The sequence below is a fragment of the Colletotrichum spaethianum genome (assembly GCF_022836535.1).
Source record: "Colletotrichum spaethianum MAFF 239500 DNA, contig02, whole genome shotgun sequence".
In the NCBI taxonomy this organism is placed as follows: domain Eukaryota; kingdom Fungi; phylum Ascomycota; class Sordariomycetes; order Glomerellales; family Glomerellaceae; genus Colletotrichum; species Colletotrichum spaethianum.
The window spans coordinates 942284-955767 of NW_026054772.1; the positions used below are offsets into that span (position 1 = coordinate 942284).

The following is a 13484-nucleotide window of genomic DNA, read 5'->3' on the forward strand; positions in this document are numbered from 1 at the left end:
CAGCTCTCCAAGTCTTTTCAGCGCGAGTATGTTTACATTGAGCCGATGGAGGTGTTGGCGACAAGCGCCTTCCCCTCTTTACAATCGAGCATAGAAAAAGTAAAAGCAAGTCGTTTCCCAAAAGGCTTGGCCTGTGGCATTCGTCTCCTCACGTTCCAGTGGCGGGCTTGTACGTACGTGAATATTGACCTCCCTGGGGCAAGGGAAGATGGCTGGCCGCCAATCTTTCCCAGAGTCAGGAGGCATGTCGTCTGCACCACCCGGCGCCGACCGCCGTCTGCTCCGCACGTTCCACACCGCTCCGGGCCGACCAAAACGGGGGCCTGACTCTTCGTTCCTAGCCCTTCCCCGGGCGTCCATACCCTAGGCCGCCCCCGAGTGCCCGGATAAAAGCGTCGTCGTCGGCTCTGTAGGTTTGTTGCACCTTTTCGCCAGGGTGCGCTTTCCATGTTTTTGTGCAGACCGACAGACTAGCATGTCAAGATACGGATACCACGTCCGCTCAAGAAGCCTAGACCAGCGCGTGCCCAATCTCATCCGTCTCCCTAGCCCTGGACCATGTCCTTTTTTATTTTATTTTTACAGTTCCCTGGCATCACCGGCGCCGCCGATTCGATGACTGCAACGTTTCGTCCTACTCGTTCTAGAAGACGTGGGGAACGGGAGAAGGAAGACGTCAAGAAGAAAAATTCTTCACCGACTCCGGACCCCTGGCCCCTGGAGCCCGCCCGTCTGCGGTGTCACGGGCCCTGGTGGCGAACCTTGACCTTTCTAGGTTTGCCTTTACCCTGGATCTGGGTTGGCAGTCCGTGGTTGGCGTTCGTAGTCTTGGTGTGTCCCCCCCTCGTTCTTTTCCACCGAGGTTCGTGGTGGATACTCGTCGTGCTACTCCGTAGTAGTGGGGGCGTTTGCCCAGCCCGTTGGGGACCCGTTGGAGACCGGTTGGGGATTCCCTCTACATGGTTGCCTGGATTCATAAACTACATAGAGACGGTTACAGTGATGATGACAGAGGACTCGTCGACCCTTGTCGGAGGAGGGCCTTTCCGTGGGAATCGCAAACATGGTCAGGATGAGGAAACCATAGCTGCCGATCCCGAGGGCACAGGCTATGGGGCTTTGGGAATGGGGGCAGAGCGAGATGAACGGTGCCACATGAGCGGGGACGTCATGGTTGCCAGTGAGGCTGTTGACCGCCGCTTCAATCTCCTTTGGTGGGTGTTTACTCGCTGAGCAGGACTTTCTTCCACGGGGAGACTGAGTGTTTCATGATGGTTCAAAGATTGTTCATTGAGTTTTCATTCAATTGTGTATCGTTTACTCCTATGTACTGAGAATTTCTGTATGTTCATCTGAACGTAAACGGGTTCCAGATCAGATCAGACCACCGGCATGTCATGAGGAACATCCCACGAATCTTCCCTATCGTGACGGAATGATGGGTCGCAATAATGTAGTGTACGTATGAAAGGAGAGGTATGCCGTACCTCAGACAACGTGTACCGCGCAAGTCTGTCAAACATCCGCCAGGTCCTTCAGACCTCTAAAAATGGTGTTTCCTCAGAGCAAAACGAAAAGAACAAACAAAAAGTCCCCTCTCTGAAACGACGTGTAAAGCCCAATTGCAAAAGCAACGCGCAATGAACAAGAACGAAATCAAACGCCAGGTCCCATTTCTGTGAACCCGAATCATTAAGTCGTTATTAGATGCAAACAATGGTATCGTAAGATAAAAAATCATACAACATATGTCAACCATGTTGTGGCGTAGGTTGGGTATAAGGCCGAGTGGTAATGGTAACGATGGAAAGAGATCGAGTCGGGTCCAGTCAGACTTGATGATGGTGATGAGAAGGCATGGATGGAGGGCGACCGGTCCCGTCAAATCAAGCCGCCCTCGCAAAATCCGACGCTGTTCCGCCATCCGCAGTGCCGCTCTTGCTCTTCACGCTCGAGATCGCGAGGCCTCGGGGGAACGCCTCTAGCGTTCAAAGTACCTTTGGGTACCTGTGAGGGACTTGGGTCGAACTCGCTGCTGCCGCGACTGCTCCCGCCGCTGGTGTTGGTCTGGACGAGAAGTAAGCTGCTGGTGCTCGAGAGACGCTTGGTGAACTCGGTGAAGCTAAGTCGCTTGGCGCTGGAGCCGGACGCCCGCTTTTCCCCGTTGGCTCGGAAGCTGGCATCTTCGGATGTCTTACCGGATGAAGAGATCGGCACATCAAGCCTTTCCTGACCCATGGGCTGAGTCTGGCTGGTTGTCCTTTGCGTTACGCTCGTCCGCATCCTCGAATGAGCCGTATGGGGCCGCGTGGGTGCCTGCAAGGGGACGCTGAAGTTGGCGGGTGGGCTCCTCATCACGGCTGAGCGAGGCGACATTGTCTCGTCTTGGCGGCTGGCGAGAAATTCGAGGGCGCGCTGAGCGTTTGGGGGGATCAAGGTCTGGCGGTTGCCGTTGACGTCCGCTTCATGCGCATACTGTTCCTGCTCTTCGTCGTCGTCTTCGTCATCATCGTCCTCTGTCTCGTCCTCCGAAGAATCCTCATCCACGTCGAATGCGCTTAGCATCGCAATCTTCTCGGCGTGCGCCTCCTTCACCTGATGTCGGATCTTTTCATCTGCTTCGCGCATCAAGGCATCAAACCGCGCCAGGGAAGTGAGTTTCTCCTCGCCTGGTGTCTCACGTTCAGAGCCAGGGATACAACGCAACTGGAAGGCTCTATCGAGAATCGTCTCTCGTGGGTTTGGTGGTGAGCTGGAATCGGCCCCAGGGAAAGGTTGTGCGCCGCCAGAGCTGACACTGCCCCGTCCACGAATCGGCGAGCTGACTGTAGACGATCTCCCTTGTGCCGCTGTCCAGCCCTCAATCAGTTCACTCCTTTGGCAATCGCTCATTGTGGCCACAGGCGAGGGGATATCGGACGGGAGCACTGTGGTGTACTTGTTGGGATCGGGCATGGCAAAGCCTACATGCGCTGGGTGATTGGCGCTTGTTGGTGACGAGACATCGCTCCGCTTGGACCGCAGACTTGGAGAATCGGAGCTGTAGGTAGCAGGGCGATCTCGGCTAGAGTACGTCTGCGTCGAGTTTTTGTGTTGCAAGGTGCCACGGGAATTCGGGTTTCCACTGGGAGGTCGTGGGAAGTAATCAACATCCCGCGACCGTTGCTGTGTAAACGGGTTGGTAAAAGATGGTGAGGCCGGGCTTTCGGGGCTCATGGGAAGTTTTCTCGAAATAATGAAACGGGCCCAGTCGTGGAGACTGATGTGGTGATCATCGGGAGGCGTGCGGAACCACAAGGTAGTCGCCGTGGATTCCTTGCTAGAGATCAGACCAGCAGCTCTGCTCGATCGTCGCTTCTTCTCCTTGTCGTTGATTGTAATAACGAGAGTCGGCAGAACGGGGCCTTGTTTGCGATGGGCGAGCATTTGAACCTGACAGTCCACGATAGAGCTGACAGGGTATTGGTACGAGGGCTCCCAATCGTCCTGCAAGTTCAGGAGACTTAAGTTCGGGCCAGAGAACTCCGTCGTGTTGAGCCTTACCTTGGATTTGAAGATGGAGACGTAATAGTCGTCGTTGGCGGCAGCCCTCGGCTGGATTTTTGGAGGGGCGCCATTGCGGTTTGTGTTTGTGTTTGTATTTGGAGGAAACGTGGGGCTGGTGACGGCTTCTCTGTGAACGTTGCGAGTCCCAACGACTACATATCGTGGCTAAGAAAGAGAGAAGCAAAGCAGTCAGAGGCAAACATTCGAGTACACGACAAAAAGCACGGAGAAGAGTAGGTTTGTACCTTCCAGATGGCGCGGCCTAGGATCTGACCCCGGTCAGGGGGGATCAAAAGAACTCCCTCGCACGTTTCCATGGCTGGTTTTCTGCCTTGACGGTATAACAACAGAAAAGAGGCGGGACGGGCGCCGTTGCTGCCCTTGGAGAGAAACGAATGAGGAGTCGAAGGTGGTTAGATGGTGGATTAATGAGGCATCCTGGAGCAAAGGCGTCGGCGGTGGTGAACAGGACGCAGTCTAACGAGGGGATGGCGATTGCGCATGCAACAGAAGAAAAACGGCGGCCGGTGTAATGGTCGAAATCGGGGTTCGGTATCTCTCGGATCTGCACTAAGGGACCAGTTGTCGCTCCGAGTTCTCTGTCTAACCAGCGCCCTTGGCTTGCGCGTCGGAAACACACAAAGTTGTGTTGAAACAGAGAATGGGCGGCGCGGAGCAAAAGAAGAAGAAAAGATTCGGGCTGGCTGACGGAGGTGAAGGAAGAGAGAGGTCGGAGGTGGTGGGAGAAGGCTGCCAATAACAGAGGGGAGGGGGGTGAGAGATGGAGGTGGGAAGGGGATGTGCTCCTAGATGCCCTGAGCGTGTGAGGTGCAGGAATGCAAGAGTTCGAGAAGAAAACGGAACGGGGAAATGTGAAGGAGGGCGTTGTCTGCGACGGGTACAGATTGTTGTCATTAACGGCGAATGGAGTGGATGGATCCGGGGGGGTCTTGGGTTACGATTGTTGAAGACGGAGGACCATTCCATAGGTAACCCGCAATGACATGGAGTCGGAGAGGAGGCGACGGAGAGGGACTAAGGTCGGGAAGCGAATAAGAGAACGAAGCAAGAGACGATTAGGTAGAATGGGAAGAGTAAGGGCGCGCCGCCCAGGAGCGGTCCGTACTATGCGGTAGGCGAGATTAAGCCAGGTTTGCGCACCTGGACTACCACATACATGACATGCAATGCCACAAACGACAGACGCTGCTGGCGTTCTCTCTTCTGCCACTTCCCCCTATACCTCTCTTCTCTTCCCTCTCTCTCTCTCTCTCTCTTACGTTGCAATACCTCCGAGAGTGGACGTTGCCGCAATGAGCTCGGGATGCCAGGGACATGGTCAGTACGTAGTACTCTCAGAGGTGGTAGAGCCAGGATCAGAGACCAAAGCGAAGGGGAAAGAAGAAGGAAAAGAAAAGAAAAAAACCGGGCATCCTTGGATGGCAAACCGCAAGAACGAACGGTACCTGCGCAACGCTATGGCGGCAGGTGCAAGCAGCAAGTACCGGGACCCGGGCCAGTGCCAATCGAACGTGGGAGGAACACCCTGCCCCCTGTCCATCCTGCTTCGAGCCCCCCTTTTACATGTGGTGGACATCCAAACTGGCATGTCATGCCATCCAATAGGACAGTGTTTTCGGGAAGGAATGGTTCTCGAGGTGGATACCGCGGAAGTGACAAGTGACGGTACGTACCGCTCGTTCTTTCTCCCACTCTCTGCCCTTCTCTGCGCGGTCTGCAGGCAGGAGAACTTTACACTACATTGCAGATAGCACCCGTGTCTCAAGGTGTGCCGACCACGCTCTCTTGCCTTCGTGTGAGGAAGTTGTCGCTGTTTGCGAGTGTTTCTCTCTCCCGGAGCTCAACCCACCAAATGGTGTGTTCAAGCCGTCCCCGCGTTCAGTCTGAACACACACACACACACACACAGCATCCACGCCTACCTCCCAAAACTCCTCCCCTGGACAGAATGTGCTCGGGGTGGAGATGTAGTGTATACGAAGAGGCAGGAAACCCTGAAGAAGCCCGTCTGGACGATCCCAACCGAGCGGAAGAGAGAAGGAAGGGGTCAGTCGGTTAAGGGAAGAAGCGCTTCGGGGTGGAGAGTTCCATGGGCAAGAACCCGCGTCCACTGCTATCTATGGCCCTTTCTCGAGTCTCCTGTCATCAGCGGACGTGTTCCATCCCTCATCCCTTCCCTTAGGCACCCAGGATTTGGACGCAGCAAAACACGTTCTGTCGAATTTCAGCATTGCTCCACAGGGACCCCATCGTGACACTTCCTCTGGGAGGGGCGGAAACAGTCGAAGGCTTCCATCGCTAAAAGAGAAACACATTAACACCCATCGAGCCACGCTAGCCCGGGCTCGGGCTCTGCCAACCTGGTCTGCCCTTGACGCTTTGCAACGCCCCTGCTCTCTCTCCTCTGGCCTGGTCTGTTGCTCTATCCCGTCCACATCCCCACCACCTCCAAGCATCCATGGCCGTTAATTAGTCGTCCCGTCTCCTGGAGGCCACTCCCTCGCCGCCATTTAGCTGTTTTCGGATGACACTGACTCCGTTTCTACTCCATCGCCGTTTGCAGACACCCAAACTGCCTCATCATGATCCGCCCAAAGCCTTGTCTGGACCACCCGGTCGTCTTGTCGTTGCCGCCTTCTTTCAACTCGTTGCCGGCTTTTGTTGTCTGTTGACGCCTCCGATTCTCCCCCATCCCCAGCCATTTAGGTTGGAATGGCCGCCCGGCGTCCGTCCACACTAGATATCACGTCGTCACATCGTCACTGTCTCAACTGCCAGATCGACTTTGTCACGGCGTCACTGCCCAGCCCGTTCCTTCAACCGAGCTTCGGGATGCGAAATACCGGGCGACGGCTCTCATCTCATCGCCTACGGCCGGCCAAGTCACACGGTTTCAGGCCGCCCTTGCTTGCCATGCAGAGCAGCAGGAATGAAGAGCACTGGGTCGCATCCGGTGTCATACGAGACCGCAATTGGGACGGCATTGGAACTTGCTTGACATTGCATCCACCGCCTTGTTCGACGCTCAACAAGCACCGATACGTTGGTACCGAGTGTCTTTGCACCACTGCGGGATGAACTGTTACGCGGGGATGGCATTCAACTGGTCGTTGGCCTACGTACTACAGTAGACAAATGCAAGATATCTACATCTCTTGCCATGTCTCGCCCAGCTATGCAAGCCGTCAGTGCTGGCCCAGTGGGTTCTTGGGCAATCGGGGGTTTCCCAAGGTCAAGGGCCGCATGCACAAGCCTCCTAAACCTCGGGTCCACACAAACCAAGTCACATCTTTGATTCTCTTGCCGCAGCCCAGCCCGTTGGGTACAGTCTGGCTCGGTTGCAAATCGCTTTGCGCCAGCCAGGAACAGCCAGCATGGTTCCTGACTCTTTTTTGTTTGTCTGCATCACACTAATTGTTCTCATATGCGGCCTCGAGCCTCTAATGCACCACAACAGCATTCACGGATCATCCTCTACGGCTGCTTCTGCCAACGACGACGACGATGACGACAAGGGAGGGCCGAAGGGGACTGAGTAAATAATGGGTCAACCGGAGACTTTCCTCAGTCAACGAGGTACTGTACAGGCGTCGACACTGTCACCTCAGGACCGTTGTCAGAGAGACTGACATCTCGTCATATCGTCCGATGGCTTCCCCCATGCTATCCTCACCCACCGCTACTTCAGAAGACATCAGTATCGAACCATGCCTCTAGCCTCTTCCCCTCACCCGTCACCCCTTAGCCGCTGCGAAACCGACGTCCCTTGTGTGGATATCTTCAGTGTGGACCATGCGGATGTCAGGGACCGAACCGTCCCTTTCAATCCCCACGCCCTCATCCACACAGGTCTCATTGCCCCTCCACCGCCCCCAAACACGTTTGTCCGCCTCGGTCTGGTCCCGGGCAGGTTCTGGCTCGATGCTGTAGTTGGGCGGGCGCCCTCGAACATGCAGCACATGCAGGCAGCGCAGTGCAGCGCAGCGCATAGCATCGCGTTGCATCGCATTATACATCGACGCTAAAGCCCATGTGGCCTGTCTGGCTTCAGGCCACGCCGTCTTGCACCGCGCCCGACTGGCTAGTCGCCGTCATAGACTAGCACTGGACGGACGGGTTGGCCGTAATCCGGACATGGCAATACCTGCGTCTACCAATTTGCTAACCTCTTCGCCGTGATGCTGCACTATTGCGGAGATCGCAATGCATGCGGCAAACCAAGGCCCCATCACTTGTGCTCTGCTTCGAAATACGCGCCTCCTGAACTAAACCAGCTCGCGCCGCCTGTCCCTGGACACAATCAGGCCTGCCAATAGGTCGCAGGTCATGTGAGGGAACTGAGCAAGGGCCGTTAATACTCGATTTGTAAAGATGGTGTCGACGTACCTGCTCTACTGCAGGAGTTACGGCAATCAGCCACGGACAAATCCAACTTTGGGTTGGCCCATGCGGTCGATATCCCCCTTCAGCTGTCTTGTCCTTGAGATGGATTCCAATCTGCCTCTTTCCGGACGCAGCTCCCTTCGTCCTCACCCAGGACGTCTCTAGCCCTCGGCAGTCAACCCAGTCCCGACAAGAGTGTCTCCTAGGTAGTGCCACGAATAACTTGGGCCCCCGGCTGTCTGGTTACTGTGTCCCCGTCATCTTGGCTTACATTTTGCTGGAACGGACACGCAAGCCGCCGCATCCCCTGACAGTTGAGTCACCACATTATCCCCCACTGCCCAGTTTCTTTGATAGGAATTTGTCAACGGCCGGAGTAACAACGGGATGCCTCTACTCAAGACATCATTTGTGACGGACCGGACAGACGCAACATCTGGCTCACCTAACGTATGTGCCCCTGGGTCAATGTCGCCAATCTCGGGAGGCACGCAGGAGCACAGCCGGCTAGGATCAGGGTTGACCCCCAACGGACTCAAGGAGCGGACAAGGCACCCCAATTCGGGGCTGAAAATGGGTGCGTTATCGCTGGGATGTCGGAACAACCAAATCATCCCCATCGGAGACGATATCGTCATCAGCATTCAACTCTTCGCTCTTATTAACGCTTAGGCCTTGTCCTGTTAGCCGCCCGCAATTTTGTCACCTCGCCCATCAGCATTCATTGTCCTGGCTTATCACTGCGCAGTCTTTCGTAACCACCAGAAGCTTTACTCGCGGCCGGCCCGGGATAAAGTCCACCGCCGCAGCCCGGCGATCTCGCCGTGATGGCCCACACATGGCCGTCAGAAGCGGCTTCCCTGCGGCCACAGCCATCAATTCTCAGTGAGGATTTGATGATCCCACAATCGTCACGTATGCTTGATGCCTCCAAACATCATTGGCTGCCATTACGCAGGTGGTTGGCGCAGGGCCAAGCCATTGCCCCTGATCCGCCTCGAATGGTGGGATCAGACTCCCCACACTTCAAAGCTGCTCGCTTTCTTTTTTCTCTCACAACTGAGCACATTGGACCAATCGCTTTGCTTATTTGTCAATCGCATGGCGACGCGGGCATAGCACCAACATGGCATCTTTTGGACATGACAGCCGACGGCACAGCTTACGGCGGCATGCAAACACGGCTCTGAGTTCTCCCAGACCGCCAAGCTCCAGACCAACATCGGAGTTTTTGCGTGGCTTACAGCATGAGCCAATAGCTTCAGCTGAATACTCGAATGCCTCGTTCTCCTTCCTCTTACAACTCCGCCTGTCAGCTGCACCCATGCGGCCGCCATTCTTGCATGCGATGGCGCTGGCGATCCGAGGAGCTGTTTGGCTGGCGGTAAGCCAGCGCAGGCACACACACCCTACTTCACTCTAGGGCATGTCTTGCTTCAGGGACATGAATCCGTTCTCGTCGTCCGGATACAGCACCCGCCTCGCCGCAGGCAGGACCACCATCTTCTTGGGCCAGTAATGTCTCACGAACAAAACCCACGAATGCGATTGTGTTATACATTTTTCAACGGTCTCGTCTTCATTGCCACGGATTGCACCCCTGCCAATCAGCACAAACCGCCTCAGCACTACCCAGCCTGCGGTAGCATTGGGGGCATCGTATTCTTTCAAATCGTGGAGAGACGGGGATATTGACTCGCACTCTGCGCTAAGGAAATGGACGACTGGGGGTAATTCGCCTTTTGCCATCGCACGAACGGTCCGTTCCAGTGCCCACGCCCGCCAGGGCCGCCTTCGGATCACGGTGCTCTCCCATATGGGAATCTCGCTCATGACGATTCCATAGCAGCTCGTCGCACAAGGTGACTTTTCTGAGACACGGGCTAGGATGCTTGCGTACCGTCGACCACCGCCCTAAGGACTTTTCCCAGCCATCCGGTTTGTGCTCCAGCACTTCTTCAGGTTTGACTGCAGAATGATGATTCAGCTGCGAGGTCTCTGATCAACAGGGTTGTATCGCGCAAAACCTCGCCTGCCGTTGCTACATAACGTGCAAATCGACGATCATTGTGAAAGAGGGGGCAACGTGTGTTGCGGGTCGACAGCCATATCCACCCCTCCAAGCGAGGACGATCGCGAGGTTTTGGGGTTGCACTTCCTCCGACAAGTTGATTACGCCCCCCTGCTCACATCAAACATTGAGCGTGGAGCGCACCCTGCGCGTGAGCCTAGGTACTCTTACCAGTCCTCCGATCCCAGAAACCCGGAGTTGGTAATGCGAGAGAGTGGACAACGCCTGAATCGCTGTGAAAATGGGGACCACGCAGGTACGGTCCGCCGGCGAGTCAGGCGAGCGATCTCGGGGTTTGCTCACTAATACTGAGTAACAACTTGATAAGATTCGGAAATGCTCGATCGGGCTGGAGTCGGCCGGCCCCAGCCTGAGCTGGAGGGACCTAAGGCTGCCTGCCTCTCGAACCGAAAATGCTTACCGTTGAGCGTTGTCTCGATCCGATGGCACTTCCTGGAGGCGTCGGCTATTGGACTGCTAGATCCCATCGATGAGTACCTATATAGATCGTGGACCCTGGGTTTAGATGTATGCTCCTTTGTCCGACCTTGCACCTACGTCGTGGCTAAAGCCAATGTAACGTCTGTCGGAAGTCAGCACGGTTAAGCATGTGAGGTGTTTGGCGGCAATGCTGGATGTAAAGCCAGCAAGAAAGCGCACGAGTCTGTGGAAGGATGCTGGAAGGTTCACGACTTTTCCTCCCCTAATATTCGCCATTAAAACGCTGGGTTGTTTTGCTGTCTCGTGGGTTTTCCACCTGCCATGGTTAGAACCGATCTAGCAGTGACAAAAGGGCGCTACGTTCATAGACGCCGGTACAACAAGGAATGCAACACTTGCTTTGGATCCAAAGGTCATTAGTGCCCCCTCGAGAAGACCGCGGGTAAAGGCTCTCGGCCTACACAGTTTCAGACGGGCAGGAAAGCTATATGAACGCAGTGGGCCATTTCCGTCTGACGAGCTCCTCATCGACTTCGAACAAGCCAAGGCAGGAGAGCTGCCGTCTGCGGGCTCGGGTCGTGGACGATTCACACCACCAACTGTGATTGCTGCAATTACCTTACGCTCGAACGTAGTGGAAGAATGCCGGATGCTCAAGTGAACCCTTTTCGTATTGGCTTTCAATATTCACTGGGCAGTGCGATTGGTGGTGTACAAGATATTGAGGCCAGAAGCGCAACGTTCTGATAACGAGGCATACTTGACCGCGAGACATCGCTTGTCTCTCTTTATTTAGTCCACTGTTGCGCCGAGAATACTAGAAACCTTTAGTCAATGTGATCGGATGGTTCCGAGAGCGATGAAGTCCACCTAGATCGACACATGAAAAGGACATATTTGCTGGACTCGGACTCTATACCAACCTCGGACTTCACTGAAACTTGGACTTTCGTCCACCGGGCCTCAATCATCTGTACCTACTCTTTTTTGGCAAGCTATATGAAATGGCCTTACTATGCGATGGCCAGGAATTGAAGCTAAGCTTTTAAACAAACATCTCTCGACACGCTGCATAGGGACAATGGGGCAAACCGAACGGCTGTCGTCTCGCTTGGCATGACAACACTTCATTGGCTGAAACCAGCTTGGCTGTTCAAAAAAGGCAGACCAACGGATGTCTTCTAGCTGGTGCCCTTGCTTGTTATCTCTTCTGTGATGCATGCCAACCGAAATATTCATAAGCCAGAGGAAGAAGAAAGCCACATGATAGTCAACTCTTCATTCAACTGCACAGGTCCTGCGTTCCAAAAGCCTGGCCACTGTGTTTTACAAAGTTCCATTATTACGTACATGCTTGACAAACATCCTACCGGTCATCTGCCCTTAAGGCGTCGATGTTTGGGCACCGGTACTGATCGGCGGGCTTCGCGCACGTATTTGCTTCCCTTTGATTCGTCTCGCGCACCTCTTGCTGCCAGCTGCGTCTTCGTTCCAGGTATTGATAATACCAACTGATTGGTTTCTCTTTTGCTGCGTTATAGTCTTGTCTCACCGGTAAAGATGGTAGTCTTGCTGTATCCACCTGTTATCATATGATCAGAGAGCAATGCCCGTACCATTGGCGAAGAAGACTTGGCTCCCAGAAATAGTCCACGTGGTTGGCGAACACGGTAACAGTACAAGAGAGAAACGATAGTAGGCCTATATGGAGGTTTGATCGGCATACCAGTCAATGGTTGCAACCAGACACTACTCGGTCACACATTTCGGGCGAGCTCCTCTCTTTGAAGTTGCCGTCGTTCATCTAATCGAGGGAGGTGCAAGCAAGCATATCTGACTTCCCACTTCCCCTCGGTTTTGACGTTTTGACGGATCGACGAAAACCATTGGCGACCATAAGCGAAAACCACCTCACGTCGTGCCGGCTTCCGTTAGTTCCTACAAGCCCGTCTAGCAGCAGGAGACAATGTTGTTTCTTCGCCAGGGTCCTACCCTGCATCAACCTGCGGTTACCAGCAACGACCGTTTCCTGGTCCGCACGTAAGAAGCTGTCCCTCCTCATTTGTTCCCGGTCCCAGTTCAAAGATTGGATCGCTCCTGCGTTCTGGTGGGTTGTATATGCGCTATTCAAGGGCGTGCATCAGCGTCGTCGCAATTAGCAATGGTCCGATGCACGGGACGCACCGGATCGGCGCGCTTCCGGCGCGTGGTTTCGGGTGGGTGGGTTTTTTTATTTCCTTCTCGCGGGTGCAGCGGTGAGCAGGAAATGGGTTCAATGCCGTTCAAGAGGGCTTGGTGCGGAAACTTCTTCCCATGGGAGGCAAAAGTCGGTGTTTGTTGTTCCTTCACACGTTCTGTCCTAATGAGAGGGGAAGAACAGGGAGTCTTGGCACTGTTTTGTTTGTTGCGACTTTCAGGTTGCCTTACAGCTCTCTACATTTTGTTTCCGTCTTTGGATCTAGTCAGATTCAACTCGGCCAGGTGAGGTGGCTCGGAAAGTGATTTTCGAGAGTGTGCAGCTCAGGGTGTTGGACGGTGGTCTGTTTGGCTTCCGCCCTTCCGTCACTCGTTACGGGTCTCGGCGACATACGCCAAACATAAGAGAAATAACCAAGAGATAATGGCCGCTATTCTCTCGACTTCGGCTCTGAGGCGAAGGCTCAGAACGGCCATCGACAGCGATCCATCCAGGAGGCGGCTGTGGGGTCGGGGGAATGTAGAGCAGCTTGAAGAAAAAGTGGAAAAGACGACTTTCCTGCTTTCGTGGGAGGAACTTCGTGAGCATCCTCCGCCGTGACACGTGTGATCAAAGCTTTCTAACAAACAACATAGCTGAGTGGCAGCAGTGAGTGATTTGTCAATGTGTGGAGGAGCGGAGGCTCACTCACAGCAGATGCGGGAGTGACCACATCAGGACCGGGTATCGGTAGGTTAACTACGCAGGAATAGTTGGTTCATGCTGTTGACCAACCTGATCTATAGGAAGGCATGCAAATCGGTGCTTGAATGTTTCGCCAGTTGG

The 13484-nt window shown here is 54.6% G+C and overlaps 1 protein-coding gene across 1 annotated transcript; it reads right to left on the reverse strand.

Moving 5' to 3' along the window:
• Positions 1-1881: 1881 nt before the first annotated feature.
• Positions 1882-3863, reverse strand: ColSpa_01145 (uncharacterized protein; the record flags this gene model as incomplete). Its single annotated transcript, XM_049267357.1, has 2 exons — positions 1882-3594; positions 3792-3863. 2 exons carry the CDS (start codon positions 3861-3863, stop codon positions 1882-1884), a joined length of 1785 nt encoding a protein of 594 aa, XP_049123314.1.
• Between the last annotated feature and the right edge of the window lie 9621 nt (positions 3864-13484).